The sequence below is a fragment of the Podospora pseudoanserina genome, chromosome 6 (assembly GCF_035222485.1).
Source record: "Podospora pseudoanserina strain CBS 124.78 chromosome 6, whole genome shotgun sequence".
Lineage (NCBI taxonomy): Eukaryota > Fungi > Ascomycota > Sordariomycetes > Sordariales > Podosporaceae > Podospora > Podospora pseudoanserina.
The window spans coordinates 3136147-3156001 of NC_085925.1; the positions used below are offsets into that span (position 1 = coordinate 3136147).

Genomic DNA, 19855 nt, shown 5'->3' on the forward strand with positions numbered 1-19855 from the left:
TTGTACGCAGAGAGGCAGGGACGGAAAATTGGGAGCTTTCTTTTGTATTACTACTTTTTGTTTCATGGGAGGCAAACGCCACAAGGAATAACGGACGGATGGAGGGAAAAGGCAAAAGTTTGGGTTGCGGGAACAGGACAAGTTCATTCATCGCATTATCATTTTGGACGCAGAACGGGCAGATCATTTCATCGTCATGACCATGGCAAAGCAGGTGTATTTTTTGAGCAGACGCAATTCTTCATCTGAACCTTTACGTTTTTATTTATCACACCTTTATTCTTCTTCGGCAAAAGTCATCCACACATATCAGATGCCAAAATTTGGTTGTCGAGCAACATGTCGACTTTTGATCCAAGGCAGCATTGAGTGGTACAAGCTCAGAAATATCACCAATGTCACAAATGTTCATATGCATAATTGCTATCATATCCCGTCCCTGTGATAATCCCGTCCCTGTTTTTCCTTGCGTGTACTTTCCCCCGTTACTTTGCCCCAAGCGAAGGTAGTGCAGCCCCATGATTCCAATCCCGAACCCATGTTGCTCCCAGATGATGCCAAAATGCATGACCCATGAATGATACGCCGGACCCTGGGGAACCAACCCCTAGGGTGATGAGAGGAGAAATAGGAAAAAGGAAACAAAAGAAAAAAAAAAGACATGATAGAGACCACCGTTAACCAAGTAGCTCAGTTCTTCTTAACCACCTTCACCCCCTTCCCCTCATTCTTCATCCCCTCAGCTAGCACAGCAACACCAAACGAAACACCCGCAACCCCAGCCGCGCTAACAGCAAGACGCTTGAGAAGACTCCCTTTCTTCTTCTCCTTCTTCTGCTTCTCCTCCCACGCCGAGTGCCTCTCATGCATCTCCTCTGCTCTCTGACCCGGGCTAAAGAAAGTCTCACCCTGCGGAACATAGCGGCCGATCGTCTTCTCCGAAGGCAAGTCGTAGTTGACGAAGCCAGTGGGACTAGCAAACCGGCCGGCCGCGACATTGTACTCCGGGACAAGGCCACCGCCAGTCATGTCGATAGGGTTGACAGGTGAAGTGGGCGATGAAGCTGGGACCGTCTTGGTAGAAGCGACCTGTTCCTCCTTGGCAACGACTGGCTCACGAACCTTGCGGAAGATGAGGACATCGCCGCTGCCGGAAACGATCTCGAAGCCCTGAGCTTGGAGAGGGGCAAAATGAGGGAAGAAGCGGGCGGGGTTGGATATCCGAAGAAGAACCTCGGCTGGGCTCAAGGGTGTGGCGCTGTCTGGCACGACAGACGTGGTCTCGGCAACATCTATTGCCTGCATCACGGGGTCATAGGCCAAAATCTTGTAGAGTACTGGTTCTGAGAGGTTGGCGGGAGTTGTCTCAGTTCTAGTCTGTTCCTGACGGGTAGATGACTTGTGAAAGGCATCAGTTAATTTTTCCTGTCCAGATGTGTAAGTACCTCGGCCAGACGACGGGCTCAAATCGGTTGGGAGGAGGGATGAGTTGGCCACAGAGGGCTCGGTGCTCCAAGATACTGCGAAATCCTCCGGAAAATCCTGTACGTACTGGCCAGTGAGTCGTTTAGACTTTTTGGGTGTGGGCGTCTCTTTGCCATCTGAAGATTGGTGGCTCGATGACCTCTGTGAGGTGAGAGCGGATTCGGCAGTTGGATTGGCCATCAACTCCTGAACGACCTTTCGGAACTCAGTGGTGATCTCGGACTCATCCTTGGCTGCGGGTATGGCATTCTGCCGTTGAGCAGTGCGACTCGTCTCGGAGTCCTCCAGTGTAAACGCTTCGTGATTGCCCAAGTCGGGGCCCTCATTCAAGTCTTCTGCCGAGGGCGCATACTTGCCGTCTGGCTCATTGCTGCGAAACCCCCCTTGATACTCGTCCAGATCAGTTGGCTCTGTGATTGAGGCGTTGATGTTTGCGGCGTATTTGCCGTCAGGCTCGCAACTTCGTACTGCCTTGTAACTGTCCAGTTCCACTCGTTCGGGGTCAGATTCGGCCTCAGATACCGCATACTTCCCATCAGGCTCATGGCTCCGGAAGGCTCTGTAGCTCTTCAACTCGGCTGGATCCCGTGTGGGCGCGACATGGGATGCCGCGTACTTGCCATCGGGCTCGTGACTGCGGAAAGGGATATATGTCTGGAGCTCGACAGGATCGTAACCAGCCTGATACTGTTCGGGCGCATATTTTCCATCCGGCTCGTGACTGCGGAAAGCCTCGTATCGTGCGAGTTCAGCTTCATCTTGCGACGGTCGAACATAGGCTTCTGCATACTTTCCATCGGGTTCATGGCTCAAAAATGGCTTGCTGTACTCTGCAATCTCAGCGGGATCGAGGTTGGGTTCAGCCAAGACAGGGGCGTATCTCCCATCCGGTTCATGTGCACGAACAGCCGCATCGTATTTGTCCAACTTCTCTGAACTCACCGAAGCCTGCTGTATGTGTTTGTACTTTCCGTCAGGTTCGTGCGAGCTGACGCCATCCTCATACTTCCCAAGGTCTTCTGGTGCAGGTTCTGAGTCTGGATCGATCTTGTACTTCCCATCCGGCTCATGAGAGCGCACAGGCCCGTATTTGTCGAGGTCTTCGTACTCGGAAGACTCTTCTTGGCCCGTGGGCTTTCCATCCGGTTCCTGATGCTTGATTGGAACATATCTGCCGAGATCTTTGTACTCCTCGGGTTGATCCTTAACTGGGTCTGAGGCTGGATCGACAACGGGTGTATACTTGTCCAGGTCGTTATACTCGGATGTGTTAAGACCTTGTCCCAATCCAGTGATGTTGCTTTCGTTCCACAAGACCTCGGCATGCTTATCGTTAAGAGCATTGACGACATCTGGAACAGACTGGCTACGCGGAGCTGGAGCTGGCTTTTTCGGGACAGCGGCCCAAGGTTCTGAATCGATCTTGACCTTGCCGTAGAGTTTCAACTCCGCCTCGGGTGGCGGGCCGTCGTAGAATATCGGCTCCTGTGCAACACCGAGTGGTGGGGGCTGAAATCCCGCGAACTGGGAACGATACGACTTGAAGGTTTTGGTGACGTCTGCCGGATCAAGCGCTGTGACTTTGGCCCGCCGCTCCTGCTTGCCGAAAAGCAAGTGCTCCAGTGGCGCCCTCTCAGCATCCTCAATGTTTTGGCCAGGCCGGATGCCAGTGGGGTTCCCGGGGGTCTTGTTGGGGATATTGCTGCTGGCCCATCTGTTCCTGGAAAGACTCGGCGATTGATCGGTGCGCCAGTAATCGTAGGGTGAGGACTTGGATGGGTTTGATGGCCTGCTGAAGCTGTTCTTGTCCCAGGAAAGATGCCGATGGAGTATGTCGGCATATCTCTGGCGAGCGAAGCGGTAGCGGCGGCATATATCTCGGTCATGGTCAGCGTCGATGTGGACGATCCATGTTCGGCTGAACCTGAAGCTGCGTGTTTGTTGCTGGTGGAGGTTGAGGACAGCCCCAACCGAGCTTGGTGTAGCCTGAGCACAGCGAGCTCGGCGAGTAAGGGTGGATGCGGCTGTTAACGAGGACATGGTGGGGGAATGATAGGTCAAGGATGGAACCTCGCAGACATGCTACTGGCAGGCAGTGAAGATGTTGACTACCTCTTGTTCTTCATTCGTCGTTAATACTATGGCAGAGGACAAGAGTTTGTTGGGCAAAGAAAGAAACCTAGTAGAGCCAAACTGGCGGAATGCCAAACTGTACGACAGGCCGAAGAATCAGGCCAGCACTTGCAGAACCTTTTACAAACCAACGGTAGCTCCGAGCGGTGGCAGTGAGAGAGGTCTGGTCTAGGAACTCGTGAAACTTTAACGGGTGTGGTCGGAACTTACTTAACAAAGGGGGGAGGCCCAGGTGGCTGCAAACAATGTCGTCAATGATACGATGGCTTTCTAAGGCGGAATGGCCCCCACCAAGTGACGATGTTCGGCGTCAACACGGATACTTAGGGGAGAGAAAGGGTAAAACGGAATACGTAAAAAAGGAAGAAGGAAAGAGGGGGAAAAGATAATTAAAAAGAAAAGTACCGGTCAGCAGGAACCATCGTGAGTTTGCCAGAACAACACTGGCCCCTGCGGCAGCAGCACAACCCTGGCCGAAGTGTCCATCACAAGCAAAAGAGAAGGGTACACGGTGATTGTGAGGCGGTGGGCCGGGCGTGCGAGCCAACGGAACGGCTTTTCGGCACGGCGCCTTTCCTTGGTGTGGCTCCTGATTCGTCCGATTCTCTGGCCATCTCACCCAGAGTTCCTGCGGCGGGCAAGAGTGGACCCTTGCTGTGGGAGGGAGCCACTGACGTGAGCCCGTCGGGTGCGGGGGAGTCTGATAAGCCTGAAACGATAGCGGACCTCACGGAAGCACGTTGGAACTCTCGCTGTTACTTGCTGAATACTTGGGCCCTTCCTGCATGAATGGGTCCCTACCTGCAGAATCCAAGAGATGGGCGTCTCTGGAGTTTCCTCTTTCGACCATATGCTCACACAATATCGAGGCGGCTGATGGTTTAGGCAATAAGCCACGTTATCAGGAAATTGTTCAGATGTGCTATGGGTCAATGTAAGCCGAGCACCGGGCATAGGAAGTCTTCGGTTGTTGTTTGAACACTGGACTGGGCTGGAGGATGAGGAATTAAAAACTTGGCTTCTGCAAAAAACAATATCGCTCGAATTGCAAGAATGCGAATCTCAAAATATGGTACGAGGATCATCCTCTCCACTTCCTCGTTCGCGATGATGGCTCCACCGCTTAATGCAAACCCCGCAGTCACAAGCCCCACCACGACGTCATTTCTAACAACGACCCCGGATTCAGTGGGAGCTAGCGGGTACTCCACCATGAACTGCCGGCTTGATGCATCTAAAAACGACGAGAATTATTCAGGAGAAATCCATTTCACGAAGAATGGACGGGCACCGTTTTGGTCCAGTCAGATAGCTGACCAGGCTTCTTGACAAAAACAGCGACAGCCGTTGGAGCGACGATGTCCTGCTGACTCGTTAAAAAACCAGTTCAAGGTTCCTGTGTAGTATGGATGAGCAACATTGTATGATACCAGACTCGAGCTGTTAGGAATAAAGGGTGTTAAGAAGTTTTGACAAGTCGGTTTCTCCGCATCGCGATATCAACAATGTCATTGACAATGGAAAAAGTTCAATAAGAGCGTGATGGATGGTTGGTAATGAGAGGTGTTGGAACAGACCCACATCGGTGAGCTCGGTGAGGAGGAAGCCACGGTGAGATTTATGCCCCGCATCACGTGAAGCTTGATGACAGCTCTGGTACCCCACTAACCACCAACGTCAGTTTGCGACAGGTTTGATGGACGCTGGAGAAGGCTGGAGAAGGTGACGCGACGCGAAAAGAACACTTTGTCTGGAGGACCATAGATTCAACAGCGACAAATAATATCTTCAGTTCCGCCGCCAATCTACCTCCAATTGCAATCGCCCCAAGCAAAACTGCCCCTCTTTTGCAGTTCGAACTTCCCAGTGACTCAATCGGCGAGCTTCGACCATATTTCCAACGCCCCCATCCACAACAACCGTCGACACCATAAAGCGAGACTCCACGCACGCACGATCTGTTGAATTATCTTATCTCAGTACTTGAACCACCAAAGTACGATTGAGTCTCTCAACCATGGGACTGGGTACACCAAAAGCTGGCTTTGGGGGATTTGGAGGGGTCGCATCAACTTCGCCAACACTGTCCTATCTTACACCTCCACCCGACTTCTCGGAAATCCCATTAGAGGTAGTTGTGTCCTTCAAGAGCCTGTTGAAGAAGGCAAGCGCCACCAAAGAGAAGGCGTTGCAAGACATCCTAGCACATGAGCAAAACCGGTCCTCCGACACCAATGGCCCAGAGGAGTCAGTAATACAAGCATTTGTCAGTCCTAGCCCCCACTTGCCTCCTGTGTTTTGCAATGTCTAACTATAACTTACACAGGTCCAACTCTACCCTCGGCTATCCATCGATGACTCTGCACGAGTACGCGAGCTTTCCCACCAAGTCCTGATCCAGCTGCTCAACTCCGCAAAGAAGCGCATCGCGAAACACCTTCCACTGTTCGTAGGACCTTGGCTGGCTGGGACATTTGACAGAGACAGGCGCGTCTCCAAAGCCGCGAGCGAGGGGCTTGCTTCATTTCTACAAACAAAAGAGAAAGAGGTGGCTTTTTGGAAGTCTGTTCAAGTCCGAGCCCTGGACTATGCGACGACTTCTTTGAAGGAAACGCCCACGTCGCTCAGTGATGAACGCTCGACAACCAAACAAGACTCTGATGCCAAGTACTACCGAGTAGTTGGCGCAAGTGTTTGCTTGACACTGAATCTGTTGGCAAAAGGAGAACTTGATGCTCTGAAGGATGGCATTGCGGTGTACCTAGAGCTCGATGCGCTCTGGTTTTTGGCCAAAGCGGAAGATCCATTTGTACGGCGGTCATTCTATCATTTAATTCGATCAATCCTGGACATAGCCCCTGAGCTCTTGAAACGAAGACTGCAACAGTTGGGACGGGCGTTGATCGCAGACAGCTTCAAAGGCAACCAATCTGGGTCTGCAACAGACTTTCTCAAGGCGCTGACAGCTTTGACCCGCCAATATTCCCAAGTATGGGGCACACAGCAACACCCCGTTCAGAGGCTGGAGAAGTTTGTCTCCCGTGGTTCACAAGGTGGATCTGATGAGTACTGGCGCGCTTCAAGCCAGCTCCTGTCGGTGCTGACAGACAAGTTCCCGTCACCGTCGTTGGACATCGTGTCCGCGCTTCTGGGCTCCATTAGAAAGGGAATATTTGATCGGCTGGAAACCCGTTCTGGTCGCCAACAGGCGTTTGACTTGTATGCACACGCTGTCGAACTTTACCTACCAGCACTTGTACCGAACGCCGAGTTTGTGAAGGACAACGTCTCGTCTCTCACGCGACAGTTCTTGCACCCAAATCCTGAAGTCTCTACACCATCTCCACAACAGCCTGACATTCTTGTTCAGCTTTGGCAAGCTTTGGTTCGGCACCCCGGTAGTGAAGTCCGCCAGACCGTGGAATTACAGTGGCAAAATATTGTCGACGAGTTCCTCTCGAGAGTATCGAACTCCCTGCCTGAGGTCTCAGAACGGTACCAAGCCTCTCAGCTTGCAGTAGCAGCGGAAGGGGAACGATGGTTTTCTGTACTCTCCAGGTTTTCCAAAGCTGCATCCCTCCATGACCTTGCCGTGTCTTCGTCGACCAGGATCATACAAAGCGCTTTGGATTTGCTGCTCAGGCGAAACTTCAAGCCCTTTGGGTGTGCCGCCATCTTGCAGTCGGCATATCGACATTGCCCTGACATTTACCGTGGCATCGACACGACATCCATGATCTTCCCAGCGAACGGAAACGAGCATGCGCGAACTTTGGTCACCACCCCTTCACTGCCTTACATCATTTCCGACCTCCATGAAACAGCCGGCGATCGTCTTGAAGAAATTTGGGGCCTGCTTTTTGCGGCTTCTACCCAGATATCGGATCGCGGAGCAAGCATTTCGGCAGTCAAAACTTTGGTCTCGATACCCTCCACGTTCAAGTTTGTCCAGGACCTCCCTCAAGCCCAGCAGTTCCTCATCTCAGTGTGGTCAGAGTTTGCAAAATCTGATGATTTGGGTGCTCCTTGGGCCCAGCTAGCAGAAACCTCTTTGGACTTCAATACTTTGACAGTCGAGTCCATCAAAACAATTACTACCACCGTAATCGGCCTTTTGGAGGAGCCATCGTCCCGTGCACCTGCACTTCAGGCCCTAGACTTGGTCCTTACACATGCGCCTGAGAGCTCCATCATTGACGACGATCAATCGGTGCGCCTCATCACTACTTTGCTTGCCCTCACCGAGATTTCCGATACACCTATCGCCGAGAAGGCCAAAGGATTGTTCCAGTTGCTACAGCATCGGCCAACAGAGTCTCCACCACTTTTCAGAATCCTCGCCAGCCAGCTCCATGAAGCAGGTCCTGCATCTCTTGAGTATGTATCTGTTTCTTATCTTGGCGTTGGGATCACTGTAGCTAACATGTCTAGCATCGACACATTGGTTGCTCAAGCGGTTGCCGCTGTCCAGTCCAAGGTCCTTCCGGCCGAGGATGTTTTTCCAAGTACTGTGGCCTGGCAAACCGAGCTCTCCTGGTTCCTCAACACCCCCAATCCGTCTTTGTCGTTGACTAGCAGTATGGATGGATCGTACTTCCTTGTCCAGGGCAGCGAAAGTACGAACAAGCCGTCACCAGGTCGCGACAGCAAAGGCCGTTCTTCCCCTGCAAGAATGGCACTTTTCACGGCGAAGTTGCTATCATCCGGTGTCGAGCTCTCGTCTTTGCCTCTGGAGTTTCAGCTGGAACTGATCTATCTCCTCTGCGTGACTAACATGCTCGCGGCCGATCAGCTCGCACTGTCGGAGGAAAACCGGCTATGGAGGAACATCCGTGGTCAAGATACCGATGACGAGATTCTAGAGTACACAGAACTTGCCTCAAATGAGGTCAGCAACATTGTTGCTGCATCTGTGAACTGGCGAGACCTTGACATGTCAGGAGACAGCCTGGTAGAACGACTTGTGAACTTCATGCTCCAGACAGTCCGGGGCTTCAATGCTGCTGCCTTTTACACTGCCAAGGCTCTCGCTGCTCTCCTTCAAGCACTGGTCAAGGCTCATGGACCTTTGGCTAAGTTGGAGGAATGGCTGACCAAACTCGGCCTTACCCGCGTCACACCTGACTCGACGTTTGTTGCAGCCGCTATACTTGTCGGTCTGAATGATGCATTGGCTTCTTCCAAGACCATCAGCACACTCTGTGCTCGCCTGTTCAGTGAGATCCCAGGATACTCCATTGGATCTCCCCGCACACTTCCATCGCTGGTCTTGCTGAATCTTTGCCTGGCTGTCTATGATGAGAGTCAAATACCAGTGGAGCCACGCAAACAGGTTCTCGTGTTGCAGCAGGTGACCAAGTGGACCGACTCCCCAGAGGAGATGGACTACAGGCTCGCGGCTGAGACCTGCAAAGCCATAACTAAGATCTTCCCCAATGTCAAGGAGGTTTACGGACCATTTTGGGAGAAGTCAATTCAGTACTGTCTTTGGCTGTGGGGTCAGGCTGCGCGCGATGATACCAGCAATCGCCTACCGTACATCTACGCATCGCTCAAGCTGATGCAAGCGCTAAAATCGGCTGAGGAGGTCAACGATGACCTTGACGATGCACTTGCAGAAAATAAAAGGGCCGAGTCCGAGGCCCTGATCGCCCTCCTGAGTGTACCGCACGATGCGCCAGCCACACTGCCTAGTCAGCTTGTTGATGCACTCTTATCGCGGACGGTTTCGAAGATCCCCAACGTCAAGCTTGGCGAACTATCCGACGTTTACCAGGCAGTTGCGTCACCGTCTAGAGATATCCAAAAGGCTGCGTTTGGCCTTCTCCATCGGACTATCCCCGCAGCCCAGGAAGAAATCAGCGTTAATGTCATCATTGAGAAGAAGCGTGAGTCGGCTGCCCTTCTTAGTGTGCAATGCATTTGCTAACCATCCACTAGCTGCCAATCTTCCCGCTGAGCTTCTGTCGCTGCTCCTCAACGCACCGAGCCCCGATGACTATACGGATGAAGAGCTTTACCAGTTTCCAGCTCCAGTCCGATCTTACCTTCTAACATGGCATCTAGTCTTTGATGCGTACAGCAAGGCTTCATACCGGGTTCGCAGCGACTACACCGAGAATCTCAAGAAGGATGATCTTATCAGTCCACTACTGGGCTTCTTGGCCGACGTCCTTGGTCATGCTCTGGCCAGGGCCATTGACCTGGACAAAGAAGGCTTCACGCCCGAGCATGTCCGCTCCTACAGCATCGACTTGGCTGACTCGGAACCTGCTGAGCGTGATATGAACTGGTTACTCATCCACCTGTTCTACCTGATCCTGAAGTATGTTCCTGGTCTGTTCAAGTCATGGTATCTTGACTGCTCTTCCAAGCAGACCAAGGTCGCGATTCAGTCGTGGATGGGTCGGTTCTTCTCGCCGTTGATCATTTCCGACCTGTTGGATGAAGTGACTGAGTGGTCTGCCAACCAAGGCGACCTCGAAGGGGGGACAGATGCGGAAGCCCTCGAGATCAAGGTTAACAAGCCTGTCCGAGAGATCACTGCCTCGTACCCGGTGGATGACGACTTTGGCACGATCCAGATCGTCGTGCCTCAGTCGTACCCGTTGGAGCCTGTCGATGTCATGAGCGTCAAGCGCGTGGCTATCAAGGAGGACAAGTGGCAGTCTTGGTTGAAGGGCATCAAAGCTGTCATTATGTTTGGCAACTGTAGCTTGGTGGATGGATTGATGGCGTTCCGGCGAAATATCTCGCTTGCGGTGAAGGACCAGGAGGAGTGCGCGATTTGCTACTCGATCGTGGCGCAGGACAAGAGCTTGCCGGACAAGAAGTGCGGGACGTGCAATCACTACTTTCATCGGTATTGTTTGTACAAGTGGTTCCATAACAGCGGGAAGAATACTTGCCCGCTGTGCAGGAATCCGATTGACTATTTGGGGTCGGATACTTCGAAGAGGAAGGGGGGGAGGTAGATGTGGGTGTTGGGGAATTGTGGAGGTACCTTGTGGTGAAACGAATGTAGCAAGAATTGAGGGATATATTTACAGAAGTATGAGGGTGATCAATGGTGGACGTGATGAACATGGCGGTGATGTTGCCAGGCAATCAAGGGTTAGGGTCACTGACGCCAAGCCCTTCTCTGTGGGATTTCACGATCTATGTCTTATTGGTGTCCTTCCGTGCCCTTTCCAGATTCCTTTCCAACATGGTGTCCGTTACACAAGCAATATCCCTTCGCCGCTCCACAGCCACACTGACTCTATCCCGAGGATGGCTTGTTGGTTCCTGAGGTGGATCGCGATGCCTGAGGACAGCCGATGGGGCCCACTGTCATTGAACGCTACCAGTGGCTGACCCGCCATCGTCCCAATAACACGGCACTGAACTTCCCAATTTGGATCCCGCTAACCTCATTTGCTCCGGCGTGCAACACTGAGGACCTTTTGTATCCGCCGTTGAGTCAAGCACCGAGGACCAGACCATAGTTTTGAGAGAATATCGTGAGATATTCGTGCTCGGAAATGTGTACATATACGCCATTATCCGCAGTCATGGCAAAGCAAGTCTCACCCTCATGCACCATTACTATTAGCAGCAGCAGTCAGCCATCAACCAGCCAATTAGGCTTCTTCTTATCTTACACACATCTAATCTCACCGAAAATCAAAAACACCACATTAACATCCGCGACCATGGGTCTCCTCCGTAAACTCCTCGGCCGCAAGCGCAAAACCCCCAGAGCTCAAACCACAACCCTCACAAGCCCGAATCCGTTCCCAGACGAGGAAACCTTCGCGGCAGTCAAAGCCCACGTCATGGCCCGCGCGCGCGCCAACGCCTCCAACCCAGAATACATCGCCATGCAGCGCCACGTCGCCTTCTCGGCGCCCACGACCTTCTTGGAGGCGAATTACCCACCCGAGGAAAACAACCTCATCACTCCCATGGGGCCGATACCGACTGACGCCGGGGAGGGGATCAGGGTAGATGATGAGACTGTCATTCCGTGTGAGGACACGATGTTTTTTATGGTTTTGAAGCATGACCCAGAAGGGAAGAAGGTGCCAGAGATGAAGATGTTGTTTTTTGTGGCGATTCCTCCAAAAGGTTGTGGGGGTGAGTTTGCTGGGACGCCGATGGCATATGAGACGCTTGGGACGGAGGGTTGGAAGGCGGTGGAGAGGGAGGCGGAGGGGTTTGTGAGGAAGTGGAATGGGGCTGGAGAGATGGGGAGGAGGCCGGAGGAGGGGGTGAAGGTTGTTGTGCAGATGGGGATGGATATGGGGGTTTGGGAGTGGAGGAGGGAGGGGGGGTTGGTGGAGCCGGAGGGGGGGGTTGAGATGAGGGAGGTGAGGGAAGAGGGACGGTGGGAGAGGGACGGGATGAGGTTGCCTCCGACGACGGCGGAGGTGGAGGAAGGGGTAGCAAGGTAGAGGGATAGTTGATGTGGCTTGTGTTGAAGGAAATATGAATAATGCAGAGTGGCAGCTGTTTGTCAAGACGTTTTTGGTATATTTTGGAGTGTGGCGTTCGGAAGCTGGAAGCCACAAACCTACCGCGCCACTTGCAGCAGATTGTCCGAAAGGCATTTTTTGGAATTGTTCTCTTTTGACAAAACATCCTCCCAACCAACACTGGTGGCATTCAGGTCGCCCCGAGCATATCATCACGACACCAGAACGGTTGGCTGAACCCCATGGCCAATTGCTCCAGAGGGCCAGACGCTGACCTCGTCATAGTAACTCGAATTCGACCCTCCGAGGCGGTGAACTTCAGGCGTTATCATGGGTTGGAGGAGGAGTGAAGGGATGTTGGGTTTGGGGTTGGATACATACAAAGGATTGAGGACGAGCAGATAATGCGAAGAAAAGACTTCCAAGATACGGCAAAAGGCTTGAATACACCTACCGATGTGGACCATCAAGTTTCGGGCGTGGCAAAGTTCCGTTTCCTGCCATAGTTTCTTCAGTCTATCAACTAGCCGTCCCTTGAGGGGAGAAGGGAGCTTGACCAAAATCCACGTTGAAGATTGTGTCTGTACATCGTATCGGTGGTACACGGCTGTCTTCCTAAAAGACCAAGGGCCCCCCCTTGTACGGCCATTGTGTTCAACATAATGAAGAGTGTAGCAGGCCTCCATTGCACTGTGTCCTTCTCTCAGGTGGAAGTTATTCCATGTGCTCGTATCACTTCTGTCGCGCAGTTCGAAGCCCTGTACTGCTTGGAGGAAATACGTGAAGACCTCGTAGCGCTCTACGATATTTCTAAAGGTCGCCGAAGAGACGCTTAGCCGGTCCCATGAGTGGGCTTGCTGGATGTTACTATCCACTAGGTGAGCCGCGAAGAATCTGTTACAACGTATTGCGAGACTCACAAAAAGATGTCGTAAGGCTGTGTCTGATGGCATGGTCAGCGCAACCTGTGCAAAGGTTGAGATAGGTACACCGTCTTACTACAGTCTGGTCAAGGGGGTTTAGGTCATTCTCAGCGTGGAAGTCTCGTTCATCAAAGCCTGTGATCGGTGTGCCTGTCAGCCAAAACGCTCAAGGTCAGCTACACCGGGGAAGTAAGCGGCTGACTGTCTGAGGACCAGACCCTGACTTGGTTGGTCTCTGTCGCAAAGACAGACTCGCTGTGCTCCAGCAGCCTCGTTCGGACGGAATCGGATTCACAGGCCCACAGCAGCTCAGTCATTGCGGTTGGCGGCATCTTTGACACGGGTGAGGCGAGCCACCAGAGGGAGAAACACGCGAGGCTCACGGGAGGCTTGCTTGGGCTTCAAGCAAGAAAAGTGAGCCCCGTCAGTCCTAGTCCTCCCGCTGGGAAGTTGATGCCGCGCTTACCGTGTTGCATCCTTCTAATCACACAGCCTATCCACCTAGGTTCACAGGGCCGATGACGTGGTCCACTATCCTGCAGCTCTCCCTCCTCCGCATGTGCGGGGCTTCAACGCAAAAAGGGTCTCCTCAGGCCATAAGTCCAGCCACAATTTTCGGCACTTCTTCTTGTTGCAGTGTCACATTTGATGACCGAACCGGGCTAAAGTAGACTTTCTGAGTTGGCTTGTGGCCCCCTCGCACCACAGAGAACACAGGAAAAGCTGAACAAGAAAGTGCTCAAATCGAGCACGAAATAGGTGCCTAGGCACTCTTAGCACACTATCTCACCCGTGTGACTCAGATGGCGTGTGTCATACCAACCATGCCCTCATTCAGCGTGAACAGGTAAAGCATCCCCGTCCGCCAAGTTGCAGAAGTTACCCACACTTATTGTAACATGTACCCGTGGGTGCTTACAGAGGGGTTTGAGAATTGATCCAAGAACTCACGAGTGATCCATGGAAAACTAGTAGAAAAGAAGAAACATATACCAAAAGCATCACCCTTCGGTTCTCAATCCCCTCCTTGTCCTCCAAGACATCGACCCCTTAAAGTGTTCCGAAAGTGTCAACTCCGCATTTGAGTCGCATTGGTTCCCTTCCTTTCCTCCCTTGAACACCAAACTCTTGTGTGCCTCTTCCAAACAGAGGCTTGCCCAACCAGGCATTGAGATGGCGGTGAAGCTCATCAAGCAAACCGTCGAGAGCCAGTACCTCGACTTGAAGAGGCTTTCTGACAAGTTGGCCGAGCTTTTCCCAGGCGTTGACTGCGAGGTTGAAGTAGGTCTCTGCCATCTTTGCTAAGCATCCCTTATCGTTGTGCTGACAAAACCTGCAGCCCATAGACGGCGAAGACTATACTATTCTTACCGTTCCTCGCAAGCTGACCAAGGCAAGTGTTTGGGCATTTTTAGGCCCTTGGAAAATAACAACAAGGAGCCTTCGACTGACATCCAGCTAGGACGAAATTAAGAGCGTTCTCAGTACAGTGACGGAGTAGTTGGAATTGAAACGTTGTCATAGCTCGGCTATCAAATCAACTCTCCGGCTTCTCTCATTGGAAGATTATTTCTTTTGCACGATCAAGTACGAATATTAGGAATGTCACAGCTGCGATGCCGCAACTCAAGGCTGTTCATCGTCTCCAGGAGGAAATCTGTTCTCGAAGAAGAACCAACGTCGAGAACCATGATTTCGTTCCATTCTCCTGGCTGCTCGACCTCCTTACCATTGAAAAGATCAAAACGGCCCTCAAGGCCGGATCGATCGAAGACCACGAACAGCACCCTCTTGCTCACCAAATCCGAGCCAGCGGGTTAATGACATTTGCCACCCTGGTCATGATGGGCCATCCAGACTTTATCCGCGTCTTCTATGAAGGGGAAGTCACCAAGAGCGGCCCAGACCGTAAACTTCCCTTCAAAGAGACAGATCTACCCAGTGCACTCTCCGCAATAGCCACAGACTTCTGCAAAACGCAGTACACCTTTTACGTTCCCAGCTTTCCCGAAGGTATAACGTACATTATCAGCGAGTGACCCATATCAGCGAGTGACCCACTTTCTACGCGACGCGACATCTTTGCACTTCACAACAACTTTCCTCTACCATCCAAAATGCCCACTACTTCAAACGAAAGCCAGATAATCTTAGCCCTCCAAGCTCTTCAAAATGACGAGAATCTAAGCGAACGAGCTGCAACTAAAATTTACGGAGTCGACCGTAAAACACTAGGGCGTCGCCGCATCGGCAAGCCTGCACGACGCGATATAACACCTAATTCGAAGAAGCTCACTCAATCAGAAGAGGAGGCTATTGTCCAATACATTATTGAGCTATGTGCGCGAGCTTTTCCACCCAGATTGCGTGGTGTGGAAGATATGGCCAACCAACTGCTACGCGTACGCGATGCGCCCCTGTCGGTAAGCTCTGGGTACATCGATTTGTTAAACGCCAACCAGAGCTCCGTACGCTTTTTACGCGTAAATACGACTACCAGAGGGCCAAATGCGAGGATCCAAAAGTTATTAGCGAGTGGTTCGCGCTTATACGGAACACTAAGGCCAAGTACGGTATTGTAGATAACGATATCTACAACTTCGACGAGACTGGGTTTATGATGGGTATTATCTTCGCGGGTATGGTAGTTACGACCTCAGACGGCCTTAGCAAGGCGAAACTGGCCCAGCCTGGCAACCGCGAATGGGCAACGGTAATCCAGGGAGTTAATGCCCTCGGCTGGGCCATCCCTCCTTTCATTATCTTAGCCGCGCAGTACCACCTTGCCAACTGGTATACCGAGTGCAACCTACCGTCTACCTGGCGCATCGCAACTACCGATAATGGCTGGACTACCAATGCGGTAGGCCTAGATTGATTAAACACTTCGACCATTATATAGCGTCCCGTATAAAGGGCAAATACCGGTTATTAATCCTTAACGGCCACGAAAGCCACTACTCGACCGAATTCGAGCGCTACTGCCAGCAGAATAACATTATTACGCTCTACATGCCTCTATATTCCTCCCACTTCCTCCAGCTACTCGATGTTGGCTGCTTTGGGCCGCTAAAATAGGCGTACGGCCGCCAGATCGAGGACTTAATGCGTATGTATATCAACCACGTAAGCAAGCTCGAGTTCCTCTATGCCTTCCGCGAGGCCTTCTACGCCTCTATAACGGAGAAGAATATACAGGGTGGCTTTGCAGGTGCTGGCCTTATACCATACGATCCAGAGAAGGTGCTTTTAAGCTAGATGTAAAGCTTTGTACGCTAACACCTCCAAACTCACGGCCCGGCACTGCATAACCTTAGGTCTCCCAAACACCATACAACCCTCGAGAAGCCAATTCACAGTCAACGCTTATTAAGACTCGCATTGCTAACCATCAAAATAGCTCTCCGACTTTAATGTTGGCTGCGGTAGACCAGCTTACTAAGGGTACAATAGCTATAATGCACTAGGTGGCTCTCCTTCGTGCAGAGGTCTCGTCGCTCCGTAAGGCCAATGAGGCATTAAGCAAACGCCGGAGAGCTAAAAAAACACGCGTAAGGCTTGGAGGGTTACTTACTGTACAAGAGGCACAGGATCTACTGGATCAGAAGGCCGTGGATAGGGAGGGAGTGTAAGAAACGCAGCCGGAAAGTAGTAATGCAGGGGGGCTCGTACGAAGGTTCGGTGCTGTAGTGTGTGCGGCAAGCCTGGCCATAATGCGCGCACTTGCCAGGAGGCTGCAGAAGCATCTGATTCAGCTGTTTCTGATGTAATTATAGTTAATTCCTTATGTTGATGTGGTATAATTGAGGATGGTTTGTTAGGGTGTGGTGGGAGGTGGGTCACTCGCTGATATGGGTCACTCGCTGATAATGTACGTTACCGCATCGCACATACCAGCCTGAAATCCGGCTTCCATTCCTCAAGAGTCCTGCTGAAACTCCCGATGCCCGCGGGAACTTTGGCATCGTCATCGATTCCAAACTCCCTCCCACCCACTATGGCGACCCAGAATCACAGGTTGGCAACTTCTAAGCATCCCTGCCATCCTATCTCAGTGCCGCCCATGCTGACAACGTTCCAGGGCCTAACAGTCGTTCGCAAAATCCTCAAGTCCTGCTCCTCCTCATCCGCCAATCCCGCTCTCAAATCCGAAATCCGGTGCCTACGCCTCCTCAACCAAACGCACCACCCCTCCATCCTACACCTCCTCGGCTCCTACACCCAGAATCTAACCCACACATTTCTCTTCCCCAAAGCAACCCACCACGACCTCTCTCGCCTCCTTCGGATCCCTCGCTCCTCCCCGTCCTGCCCTCCCCCCTTCAGCCATGAAAATTCTGGCGCAGAGGAAACCATCCTCCTATCCCTCTGCGGCCTCACCTCCGCCCTCGAAACCCTCCACTCCTTCACATCCGACGACTTGAACCTGTCCCTGCTCGGGTGCCACCACGACCTCAAGCCCGCCAACGTGCTCATCACCTCGGACGGGAAATTCCTCCTTGCCGACTTTGGGCTTTCCAGAATTGGCTCCACCCCCCCCCGAGGATATCGAGGACAGGGAAACGAGCAGGGATGCCAACTTTGAAGCGCCCGAGCGGAGGGATTACGAGGCCGAAGGGGCGCCTATTCGGGGGAGCGGGCGAGAGGCCGACATCTGGTCGCTGGGGGGGATTTTTGCGGTTGTTTTGGCGTGGGTTAAGGGGGGACCGGAACAGGTGGAGAATTTTGGCGAGAGGAGGAAGACCAAGGTCAAGGTAAAGGGGGGATATGTTACTGTTGTGAGGAGGGCGTTTCATGATGGGAGGGGAGGGAGGAATGAGGGGGTGGTGGAGTGGTTGGGAGGAGACGGGTGGTTGGAGGGGAGCGAGAGGGTTGAGGGGGAGGCGGAGAGGGGGTGGGTGAGGCTTGTAGAGAGAATGTTGGCTATTGAGAAGGGGGAGAGGCCGATTGCGGGGAGGGTTTTGAGAGGACTGAGGTGTGTGGCGATTAGGAAGGTCGCGGAGCCGATTGAGGTGCAGTTGAGAAGCTTTCCGGCCGAGGAAGAAGGGGGTGAGGGGGTGGAGGAAGGGAGTTCTAGGAGGTTGATGCGGTTGGAGTATGCTGTAGAGAGACAGGTGTTTTTGGAGTGGCTGGCGAGGATTGACGGATTGTCTGCTGCTACGCTTGGGAGGCAGTTCCTGGACTCGGACGCGGGCTTTGCGCAAGTGTACGACACAGTTTGCGCGATTCGGGAGGAGTTTCGGCTTCTCGCCAAGGCCGCTCGGGAGGACACGCCACTGTTTGCACGGTTGAGGCGTCTCAATGGGGAGCTGCTTGCCTGGCTGAGCTCTGGGGCAAGGAAGAGTGTGCGGACAACGGCCGAGCTGAAGGTCATGCCACGGGTTACAGAGATTTACAGTACGACTCCAGATGCTGCCAAAGGAGAGCAAACCGTGACCGCAGGAACGACACACACTGATGGGACCAAACCTGTTGATAACGTCAAGTTGCTGTTGCTTTGCGCTGCCAACGTGGCAAAGTTGATGGCAAGATCAAGCAGTTCAGTTCCAAGGATCAACCGGGAGCATTTGACACTCATATCGCGGAAGGTGTTGGAGGGGCTAGAGGAAGGTGTCAAAAAGGGGGGGGTGGTGCGTACGGAAGAAGACCCAGAGGGAAGCGACTTAAGTTCAAACGATGACCTCAGCGACGTTGAATCATTGGAGGAAGAGGAACCCATCGACAAAGAAGAGAAAGAGTCCCAGGAAGTGCGTAGTTTCCGCTTTGCAGAGCTGGACCAGGGAGAAGGAAGCAACGCCATCAAAATCCCCGTCATCGTCGAAGAACTCGAGATCGCCAGGGACGACTACAACAGCGCAGATATGAGCGAGCGTCTCTTTTCCAGCCTCGAATCAGTTCTCAGCCTGCCCGCCTCCCAGGCTTCACGGCTCGGTGCCCTCACTTGTGCGGGGATATGCCACGACACTGAGCAGATGCACATCAAGCTGCTTTACCGGTACCCGCAAGCCCCTGACGCAGTAGATCCCAGCCGTCCGCCCCGAGTCCGCCACCTTGCCGAGATCCTCGGAATTTTCCAGGGATCCTCAGTTAACTCCACCCTTGGTCTCTACATCAGTATTGACGAGCGACTTCGTCTCGCGCGCGACCTTGCCGCTGCAGTCTTCGAATTCCATAAGATCCAGTGGTGGCACAAGAGCATCTCCTCTTACAACGTCCTCCTCTTCTTCTACGACGACACCGCCCTTCCCTCTCTCTCCTCCTCGGTCCGCAGAGCAACTGACCCCCCATTTAGCAAGCTCGTTCTGGGAAAACCATATCTGATTGGGTTCTCGCACAGCCGGCCCGAGAACGCGGGATATTCTAACAAGATGCATGCCCAGCCTGGTGTCTTTCCGTACCGCCACCCTGACTACGCGGGTGCTGACGCTGTGGATGACCGGACATCCCCGGGATTCCTCCCTGAATACGACTATTACAGTTTGGGTCTCGTGTTGTTGGAGATTGGCATGTGGAAACGGCTGGGACGGTTCTTTGTGCAGGATTACACCCTCTCTCGAGATAAGATGAGGAGTCAAATTCTTGATGACTTGGTTCCTGTGTTGGAGGGAACGCTTGGGTCGTTGTATTCCTCAGCAGTGAGGGCTTGTTTGTCTGGTGAGCTGAGTGGCAACGGGGAAGATGCTGATCCTGCTTCTGTTGACGAGATGTTTGAGCGCATGGTTTTGAGGCCGCTGGAGATGTTGCTGCGGCGGTTCGATGGCGTTTGATGGAAATCTATGCTTCAACCTCGGAGAGGTAGACGTAAGCAGGGTGGGCAATAAGTCAAGTAGTTACTTACTTGACGGTTAAGTTAAGTAA

General features: G+C 52.7%; 4 protein-coding genes across 4 annotated transcripts; 3 read left to right on the forward strand and 1 right to left on the reverse strand.

The window, feature by feature from the left end:
• Positions 1-690: 690 nt before the first annotated feature.
• QC764_608030 (uncharacterized protein) lies at positions 691-4094 on the reverse strand (the record flags this gene model as incomplete). The annotated part of the gene is made up of 3 exons (XM_062949298.1): positions 3829-4094; positions 1553-3605; positions 691-1372 (listed from the first exon to the last, which is right to left on the reverse strand). Exons 2-3 carry the CDS (start codon positions 3523-3525, stop codon positions 691-693), a joined length of 2655 nt encoding a protein of 884 aa, XP_062797986.1. The 5' UTR covers positions 3526-3605; positions 3829-4094.
• A 503-nt stretch (positions 4095-4597) lies between these two features.
• QC764_608040 (uncharacterized protein) lies at positions 4598-10708 on the forward strand. Its single transcript, XM_062949299.1, is given in 5 exon segments — positions 4598-4881; positions 4900-5884; positions 5945-7995; positions 8050-9506; positions 9559-10708. 4 exon segments carry the CDS (start codon positions 5636-5638, stop codon positions 10590-10592), a joined length of 4791 nt encoding a protein of 1596 aa, XP_062797987.1. The 5' UTR covers positions 4598-4881; positions 4900-5635; the 3' UTR covers positions 10593-10708.
• Positions 10709-11141: 433 nt separating this feature from the next.
• QC764_608045 (uncharacterized protein) lies at positions 11142-12053 on the forward strand (the record flags this gene model as incomplete). Its single annotated transcript, XM_062949300.1, has 1 exon — positions 11142-12053. One exon carries the CDS (start codon positions 11142-11144, stop codon positions 12051-12053), a length of 912 nt encoding a protein of 303 aa, XP_062797988.1.
• Positions 12054-17913: 5860 nt separating this feature from the next.
• Positions 17914-19764, forward strand: QC764_608100 (uncharacterized protein; the record flags this gene model as incomplete). The annotated part of the gene is made up of 2 exons (XM_062949301.1): positions 17914-18009; positions 18106-19764. 2 exons carry the CDS (start codon positions 17914-17916, stop codon positions 19762-19764), a joined length of 1755 nt encoding a protein of 584 aa, XP_062797989.1.
• Positions 19765-19855: the final 91 nt, after the last annotated feature.